This window comes from Amphiura filiformis, chromosome 1 (assembly GCF_039555335.1).
Source record: "Amphiura filiformis chromosome 1, Afil_fr2py, whole genome shotgun sequence".
In the NCBI taxonomy this organism is placed as follows: Eukaryota; Metazoa; Echinodermata; class Ophiuroidea; order Amphilepidida; family Amphiuridae; genus Amphiura; species Amphiura filiformis.
In genome coordinates, this window is record NC_092628.1 from 39586570 (window position 1) to 39596903 (window position 10334).

The window sequence follows — 10334 nt, forward strand, 5'->3', positions numbered from 1 at the left end:
TAACTGTGGATTTCAAAATCGTTACATCAAAATTGCAGTCTGATTAGACCCTGTATACAGTTGTTACGATCTATCAAAGATATAGATAAATCACTTTTTTTAAAGTTCATGCACAAATGCGCAACAATTACATGTACTCCGCAAATAGATTCATCAGGTTTGCAGAAAATAAGATTACAAAGTTCATTTTTCCAAACCAAGTAGATTTGTTCACTAACCTGACAGTTTCGAACGTCATGGTCGACATTCTTCTTTAGAGTGTTGACCATGACACCATGACGTTCGAAACTTTGTAATCTAATGGGCTATACCATTTAAAATCCACATGTCCGCGACTATGCCAGATAAACCACCTGGTTAGTGAACAACAGATGGTAAATTTTCCTGATGTAGATGTGCTTTACTGTCACCTCATTCAAAATACGTTTTGAGCATATTTTTTGTGGAATAACTGCCTGTTCTAAAATCTACCAGGAGTGTTGATAATATAATTAACTACACCCAATTTTGCTTCACCTCATGTATAAGCCAAAGTACCTAGCTTGTAATGGGTATCCGGTAATTGAAAAAAGTACTAGAACTCAATAGCTCTCATTCCCCTGTTTGAACACTCTTTTGCTGTTTGAACACTCTTTTGCTGCTTGAACACTCTTTTGCTGCTTGAACACTCTTTTGCTGCTTGAACACTCTTTTGCTGTTTGAACACTCTTTTGCTGTTTGAACACTCTTTTGCTGTTTGAACACTCCTTTGCTACTTGAACACTCTTTTGCAGCTCAATCGATAAGGTGTTATAAATATAAAGGTTTAAAACGTTTTAAAGCATTTTCATGACCTTTAAATAACCCGACATTTAATGTTATTGAAATGTTTTGACCAAAAACAAAACCCAAAATACAACCTGTTTGCTGGGATATGACTTTATTTCCGCAATTACAGCAATTTGAATAAAGTAAGAGAGGTTTTCACAATGTACAGCAGAAATCGCCTAGCTTTGCTCCAAAGCCGACCTATTTTCCACCCAATAGAAGAAAAACTGAAAAACCATGCCATATCCCCTCTGACCACACACTAGTAAAGACCGGCACGTCGGTTAGTGGACTTTCGCGGTTAGTGGGGTGGGGTCATCAGTGGTCTTTCCTGCAGTGTGGCCCTGTTGTGATGTTGGTGAGCCACTGCTCGCTTCGCTCGCGTGCCTTGCCTTCGGCAAGGGGATAGTGCAGTGGTCTGTTACTTCTGAGCACAGATGTTTTGGTGACTAAATGTAGTTTTGCCTTAGCATGCTTAGTACTGGTAGTGATATCATGTTTTACTATACATTTTCTTCACTTGCTTATTTTACTCGTGGATCACTGGATCTTCTTAAAGGGTACACCGAGGGCTCTGGCCAAGAGCTAAAATCGCCTTGAGGAAATATCTAAATGTGTCACTTTTAAAAACTCGAACATTTGTCATTCAAATGAGTATAGCTTGGTGAAATAAAATCACATTGTGCTGAACAAAACTCTCCATCTAGCGTATCGTCTATTTTTTTTGCAATTTAGATTTCAGTGTCTTTAAGACATGGCTTTTGTTTCAAGTGCTCGGATACATAGCTCAAATGTAGTTCATTAGTAGAGAGGACCAGGTAGATGGCACACTAAGCCACATGAGCGTGGATTGTACCCCTAACGCACTTTAAGGTCCTTTCTGTTTATTAACCGGAAAGTTAGAGCCAATCAGATGAGTCGTTGCTTCTGCTCGATTGCAGACGGTTTGTTCTTTGCGATAAGTAACATAGAAATGACAGAAATCGCTTGTGAAGGAGACTAGGGGAAAAGCAGCAGGCGTTTTGAAGGGGTCTAGGAGGCGTTTTGGCCCAGGGGCCAGGGGTGCGCCAAAACCGTGTTCATTACTTCATCAGCTATCTTCAGTTGACCGCACTTCGTCATCAGCTATCTTCCGATGAGCACACTAATTCATTAGCTATAGCTATCTTCAGCTGATAGTACACTGCATCATCACTTATATTCAGATGAGAGCACATTTGTTTCATCAACTATCTTCAGATGAGCACACTACTTCATCAGCTTTTTCAGCTATCTATATCTTCAGCTGATCTGCAAAGTACTTCTGTAGTTGAATGCAGTTGTCACCGTTTTGTGGACTTCAAAAAAGCCTTCGACTCCATCAACAGGTCCGTCATGTTTTCAGTGCTGCGGCATTATGGAATACCAAAGGTTGTGGTTAATGCTATCCAGGTGCTCTACAAAGACTCCAATAGTGCCGTTATGGTAGATGGCAGTATCTCAGAGCCTTTCCAAGTAACAACTGGAGTGCTTCAGGGTGATGTGTTGGCACCATTCCTGTTCATTATCCTGGTAGACTACCTTCTGATGAAATCAACTTCTGGAATTGACGCTGGAATTGTTCCCTACAATTACGGTCAAGCAGGTATCCTGTCAAGATGCTGAATGACCTGGATTTTGCTGATGATATTGCCCTGCTGGAATCTTCCATAGACAGGGCCCAGTCACAGCTTACTAGGACTGCAACTGCAGCAGCAGATCTAGGTTGCCTTGTCATCAGCGCACCTAAGACAGAATATATGACTGCAAACTGTAACGCCCAACCAGTACTTGAAGTCTATGGTAGTACCATCAACCATGTCACAGACTTCAAGTATTTGGGTTCCAAGATGGGCTCTAGTGTTGGAGACCTAAAAAGAAGAAAAGTACTAGCCTGGGCAGCTTTCTGGAAACTGGAACGCCTTTGGAGAAGCCCGTCCCTGCCAATCAAAACAAAAATCAAGCTGTTTCAGACAACGTGTGTTATTGTCTTTCTGTACGGGTGCGAGTCATGGGTAATTACCAAGGACATGGAAAACAAGATCAATGCATTTGCAACATCTTGCTACAGAGTCATGTTAAACATCAAGCGTGTGGATCGGATTTCAAATGAAACCATCTACAACCTGACCAACACCACCCCACTGGTTACCAGAGTCAAGATTCATCAACTCGGCCATATACTGCGTCTTGAAGATGGCGAGCCTGTGAAAGAATATGCGCGTTATATTCCACCACATGGGAAGAGGAAACCGGGACGGCCGCGCACACTGTACTTACAGTATGTCCAGCACCTCCTGGGAGATACTGAAGGGATACTGCAGCCAAACAACATTGTTTCGCTTGCCCAAGCTCCGCAGCCGACTGATGATGATGTCATATAAAATGTGTAAAATATGAAATAAGCGTATGTAATTTCATTCATTCATTCTATCTTTATTGCGGTAAGCTCTTCCAATACATGTACTGATCTACCAAGAGCAGTGGCGTGCCTGGACTTTTTGTCGGGGGGTGGGGTAGAGAAAAGCGTTTGCCCAGTGAGCATTAGTCGGGATATCTGGCACACCACTGCTCCGAGAGTTCCAGATCAACAATATAAATTCAAGGAACAACCCAAAAGTTCGATGAAGCCCTTTAAACGAAAGTCCTTTCGTTAGAAGGCTAATCCCCTCCCCCGCCCCTATAACGTAAGTGCCAAGTATCAAAAATTCCAACCCGTATTCATTGGGCACAGGGCCGTCGCTACGGTCGATGGGGTTGTGGAGGGGTGCGACATTGCTAGGATCACGTTTAACAGTTTAAGAAACAATAATTCTATTTTATTTTGAAATATTTTTCTTCATAAAAAATTAGGACTTAAAATAGAATCAAAGTGTGGTACAGCTGCTTTAAAAAAATGAACTTACAAGTTGCAGGTTGCGAGTACTGCACTCTATTTTTTATTTGAAATCATTTTGAAGCAACCACTGTAAAATGTCAATTCGTACTTCAGAAAATACTTAAATTTTACAATTATATATCAAATCCTTTAAAAAAAGATCAATTTTGACCGATGTTTTAAATACTTCTTTACAAAGGTAATCGGACTTTTTGACCCCCTCCCTCCCTAACGAAAGGACTTTCGTTTATAGGGCTTCATCGAACTTTTGGGTTGTTCCCTAATCAGACAATAATAACAAAATCAAAAATGCAAAGAATACAATAATGCAAAATAAGGATATGAAAATACTCGAATGTAAGTTCATACGTGCTGGTGATAAACAATTTCTAAAAGTTTAAACTGACTTTCAGCAACACAATTCACTATCAGAAGGAGTCCTAAGATGCTGTGATAGACTTGCCCTTTTGTTGACCATTGGCGTCTTTTGGTCGAATGAGGGCGTTGTATAAGGTTGATTGGAACAAGTATTATGAGTTAAGAAAGTTTGTCAAAAAGAAACAAGAAGAGCCTACAGAAAATATATACATGAAACATGTTTAGAGTCAACAAAACAGCTTTATAGTTTTATCAAGTCATTAAAAAATGATAATTCAGGAATTGCCGCCCTGAGAGATCCATCGTCAGGAAAGTTGGTTTCTGAAAGCAAACAATAAGCTGATATTCTCAACAATCAATTCATGTTCCAATTCACTCAGGAGGATTTGGAAAACATGCCTAAAATGCCTGATAGTGAAATCCCATCTATGCCGGACTTTGGAATTTATGAAGAAGGGGTGATCAAGTTGCTTGAAGATCTGAATCAAAACAAAGCAACAGGCCCTGATGGAATCTCATCTAAATATCTGAAATTAACTGCAAAAGAAATTGGAAAGGCTTTAAAAATCATTTGCCAACACTCTTACGACAGTGGAATTGTTCCTATTGTGACTGGTTGATTTCAAACATATCGCCAATATACAAAAAGGAGACAAGACAAACCCAGCAAACTATAGATCTGTAAATTTAACCTCAGTTTGCAGCAAGATTTTTTAACATGTCCTAAAATCCAACATCATGAAACATCTGGACAAACATGGCATTTTGTGCGCTAACCAACATGGTTTTCGGAAAAACCACTCTTGTGAGACTCAGCTAATCAATACCATCCAGGAAATAGCTACCCACCTTGATCAAAAACAACAATTGGATGATATAATTATGGATTTCGAAAAAGCGTTCGATAAGGTGCCACATCAACGCTTGCTACTAAAGTTGAAAAATTACGGGATTCGGGGGAAGACACTTGAATGGACTAAAGCATTTTTAACACAACGAAAACAGTGTGTTGTTCTGGATGGCCAGTGCTCTGATTGGGTATACGTTAAATCTAGTGTCCCTCAGGGCACAGTTACTGGCCCATTGGATTTTCTCATTTTCATTAAAGATCTGCCTCAGAACTTAACATCTTCTGTGAAATTGTTCGCAGGTGACTGCGTGGTTTTTAGGAAAATAACCGGATCTGAGGATGCCGAAATGATTCGAATGCGCTCTCTGCATGGCAGTCAAAATGGCAAATGAAATTTAACGCCAAAAAGTGCTTTGTCCTCAAAATCATTTAAACTTTTAAAAATTAGAAAATAATACTTACAAGGCAATAAAATAACCAATATAAATGTAATTTATAACATCAGATTTCTGACAAAATGAGCAGTGCGGTTATATTTGATTTTCCATGCCAAATATGTTCGTCCACCATAACAACTTACCTTAAATTTCCAAATCGACGAAAACTGCATATCATATTAATGTTCTGAAGACACAAAACTAGTTGCTACTTACTCAAATTTTTGAATTAACACCTTACACCTATTTTTATACTTTAAAATATCCCAAATTAAGCCTCTGTTCATTATAGGGATTCTTAACGGGGTACTACACCCCTGCCCAATTTTGTGCTTATTTTTGCATTTTTCTCAAAAATTATAGCGCATTGGTGACAAGTAAGATATGTATATTATAGGGGCAAGGACTACAACTACTGCACTGGAAATTTTGTTTCAGCACAGACAACAGTTGTGGCGTTACAGTCAAAAATGAGGGAAAACCAATATTTGATCAATAAATCAATAAGTACTTGCCTTGAGTTGCTGAATTTTCAATGCAGTAGTTGTAGTTCTTGCCCCTATAATATACATATCATACCCGTCACCAATGCGCTCTAATTTTTGGCAAAAATAGGCACAAAATTGGCCAGTGGTGTAGTACCCCTTAAGGACAAAGTGAAATCTTCTTTTGCCTGAACTAAAGGTTATATTAAAAGTGATGTACTTCTAGCTGCATGGAAGTCCTCTACAGTGTCATTTAATTTTGTGGTCTGATCAGCCGGCCCCTGTTAAAATAAGTAAAACAAATGTTTTGATTTATTTTCAACTATTTGGTTTATTATAGAGAAAGAAAGGTAAGAAAAGAATACATGTGTGGGTAAAGAAAGAGATAACCTGAATACTAATTGTCTTTAAAATCAAAAGCAATAATGTTTTTTTAATATCATTATGATCTAATCGAGGGATTCTCATACTAGTAACCAGTAGGAACTGATCAATCGTGTCGGGAAGTAACCATTGTTAACTGGACCGATATACATGTATATTGTATACACTGTTGTATACTCTCTTTTGCTGATTGTAATTATGGACAAATCCTTCTCGACTGAACATGCTGAATATTCACTCAAATGATTTGAATTTTCAATATCTTTAATGTAAAGGAATGGTTCTTATTTTTATCAGTCTTTATTATTTTCAATCTTTTGCTGATTGCAATTAGGGACAAATCCTTTCCAATTAAATAAAAGATTGAACATTTCAGTTTTAGTTTGAATCTCATTCCAACCATATGCAACGTTTAACTTTTGGAGTAACCCTATCAGTCTAAGGAAAGAGTTTAATTGGCATTTTGGATTGACGTCAAAAGATTGAAATATTTCAATCGATTAATTTAAGAGAATACTGATGAGTTGGCATTTTATGATTACAACATACAAAAATATAAATATATGAATATGCATTTTATAATTTCCCACATTCGTCAAACCATGTCCTCTTCACCTGACTAATTCATCGCTATTGAGAACCATAGTAATCTTGATATTTTATATAAAAGGTGTATAAAGGGTGTAAATTGTTTTCATAATTTTCAAAAACACGGTTTGAAAACTTGCTGCAAAATATTGTAACATAATGTTATTGACAGTAACATTTTGACACCATTTTTATATAACCCAACATTTAATATTATTAAAAAGTTTTTGCCAAAACCAATACCCACAATACAACCCTTTAAAACGTTTTCAGTTTGCTGGATAATTAACTGAGAAAGTTTCTCTATAGAACCTTTTAACAAGGTCATTTGGCCAAAACAATAGCTCAAAATATTTCACCAACCTCCTGTGGTAGGAACTTCAGTAGTTGGAAGACTAGTAGTAGATATCTGTACGTCATACTTTTCACCCGGTGTTAGCCCTTTCAACGTTGCGGTTCTGTTATCTGCCTCGACATATAATGTTTTGCCATTCCACGTATCATTTAAGTGCAATTTATATTTAATCAGAACATGCTCAAAGCCATCTACCGTTTCATTACGAGGCCAGGACCAATACAACTGAAGATATGTTTGATATACTGTTAAGCTTGCTTCATAAATCATGTACATATTGGTTGGATCTGTGTAAGAAATAAAAGAGCAGCAATAAAATGTCACCTCGAGATTTGTACACAGCCGCCATTCTCACCTTATCATGTTCATATCAGGCATTTATTACATAATATGTATTATAAATCATAATTCTATGTTTCTCAAGGTTTAGATTAAAATCAAACAAACTAGAAATACAACAATAAACTACAATAAACCTGTACAGATATGCAAGGACTATTTTCTTAGGTATTACTTCTTTAAATGTTTTTTGTGCTTTTACATACGTGCTTTGATCAGAAAAGCGATCACCGATCAGAAGGCGCCAGCATCAAATCGCTACCAGTTTGGAGGGCTGTACAATCGCTACATACGTTTGATCAGCATATTCACTGTGATTGTTCTGTCATTCGCTGCAACTGCTGAATGATAATGCGGCATTTAATGGGAGAAACTGGTAAAAACCCTCAGATTCAATATTGGGATGCATAATACACCAATTGTCTTCTCAAAACTAAAGTAGGAAAAAAGCGGTCTGCTAAGTCTCCGGCAATCACAACATTGTGCCATATATGTTAGGAAAACTACTATCAAGCACGAATCACATGGTTTTATTTTAAACAAACTCATATTGGCCATAAAATGAATAAAAACAGTCGTCTCACAACACGCGATATTCCAAATGCACTAGAAAATTTCGGCGCAAGAATATTGAATATCGCGTGGTGAGACCCGGCTGTTTTATTCGTTTTATGGTCAATATGAGTTTGTTTTAAAATAAAATCATGAGATTAGTGCTTAATAACTATTTTTATAACATTTTTAAGAATAATGTTATAATTGCCGGAGACTTCCTCAACAAGAACCGTCAAAGATAAGATATGTAAGTACTATTTTTGAAAGTATACTATACTTTGCATCTTTTTATTTTCTGCATATTTCTGGTGAAAGTAGATGCTGAAAGAAGCAGTATGTGCTACGTATAATACCATGAGAGAGAAACATTACAAACGGTTCTGGTTTACTGCTTCTAATATTCAATGCAGAAGATGAATTAGAGATTTTCGTCTTCCTAAAAAGTACTTGACCTAGAATTAAGGGATCTGGAATGAGCGTTTTGAGCGTTTCGACAGTATTTTTTGTGGGACATGAGAGCACATCAGACATAGCGAATTGTATTCTGAATACGAAGAATGTCTTTCTGATATCAAATAATTTTCATTTTTGAAATTTACGATATAATACAAAAGTGTATGTAGGTGGGATGAAAAGCCGATGATCAATTGAAAATTTTGACCTTTCATATTGAAGATATGGATTTTTTTCCCAAAAAGACCTATTTTTTTGGTGTTTTGGGAAAAAATTCCATATCTTCAATACGAAAGGTCAAAATTTTCAATTGATCATCGGCTTTTCATCCCACCTACATACACTTTGAGTATAAATCATCAGATTTATAAAGTTTACTTCGAGTACTGTTAAATATCAAAAATATCAATTTTTAATCATTTGCCATAAAAATGTGTATTACATTGCGCATTTCAAAAAATCAAAATTATTTGATATCAGAAGGACATTCTTCGTATTCAGAATGCAATTCGATATGTCTGATGTGCTCTAATGTCCCACAATAAATATTGTCCAAACGTTCATATCCCATCCCTTAACAAGTTCATAATGATTATACCTTGCGTTGATGATGCAATGGTAGTTAGATTGACAGGGGTGGTAAATTCAGGCCGGGTTACATCTTTTCTTGTAGTTGATTCAGCATGGCTGACAGGAGTGGTAGATTCAGACGGGATTACCGCTTCTCCTGAAGTTGATTCAGTTGGACTGACAGGAGTGGTAGATTGAAACTGTGTTACCTCTTCTCCTGAAGTTGATTCAGCAGAACTGACAGGGTTTGTAAGAGGTGTAAATTGTGTCATAGTCGTCAAATTTTCTGTTGTTGATCCGTTGTCTGTAGATAAAACCCAATACAAAATAAACTATTAATTTGGATAATAACCTACAATAAATCCAAGTTCATGTAATAATTTTCTTGAGTTGAACATTCAGAACTTACTATATAGATTTGGATTTCTTCTAGGTTATTGAAAGAACTTAAAAGCGCCACTGTCCAAGTTGTAATATTAAAATACAATAAACATATAAAGATATGCAATGACTATTTTCTTAGGTATACTGTACATAAATCTACTTTTTTGACACTTTTCATGCTTACATCCGTCGCTTGATCGGAAAAGCGATTACCGATCAGACGTCACCCGCATCAAATCGCTACCAGCATCAAATCGTTTGGAACGTTCGCTACTTGCGTTTGATTAGCATATTCACTGTGATTTTTCTGTCATTCGCTGTGACTGCTGAATGATAATGCAGCATTTAATAAGAGAAACTCGTGAGACCCTCAGGTTCCATATTGGGATGCATATGTACATCCATTGCCTACTCAAAACAAGACCAATAAAGGTGGTCTGTTCAACAAGAACCGTCAAAGATATGTAAGCACTATTTTTAAAAGTATACTTTACTTTGAATCTTTTTATTTACTGCATATTTCTGGTGGAAGAAGATGATTGAAGAAGCAGCATGTGCTATGTAATAATACATTGAGAGTGAAAGGAAACATCACAGTCGGTTTTGATTTTTTGCTTCTAATATTCAATGCAGAGGAGTTTTTCCTCCTCCTATATCCTTGACCAAGAATTAATATGAAGCATAACAAGTTCTTAATAATTATACCTTGCGTTGATGATGCAGATGTCAAGCCTCCAGTCACTTCTTCTAGTGTAGTTGGTGCAGCTGTACTGGCAGTAGTTATAGATTCAGAATGGGATGCCTCTTCTTCTGTCGTTGATTCAGTAGGACTGACAGGAGTGGTAAATTTAAA

General features: G+C 37.0%; 1 protein-coding gene across 1 annotated transcript in view; it reads right to left on the reverse strand.

Moving 5' to 3' along the window:
- Nucleotides 1-7463, reverse strand: part of LOC140166206 (uncharacterized) — a 32233-nt gene extending 24770 nt beyond the window's left edge. The window contains exon 1 of the mRNA XM_072189612.1: nt 7189-7463. Coding sequence (XP_072045713.1) covers nt 7189-7456 — 268 coding nt within the window. The 5' untranslated portion in view covers nt 7457-7463. The remainder of the gene's footprint in view (nt 1-7188) is intronic.
- Between the last annotated feature and the right edge of the window lie 2871 nt (nt 7464-10334).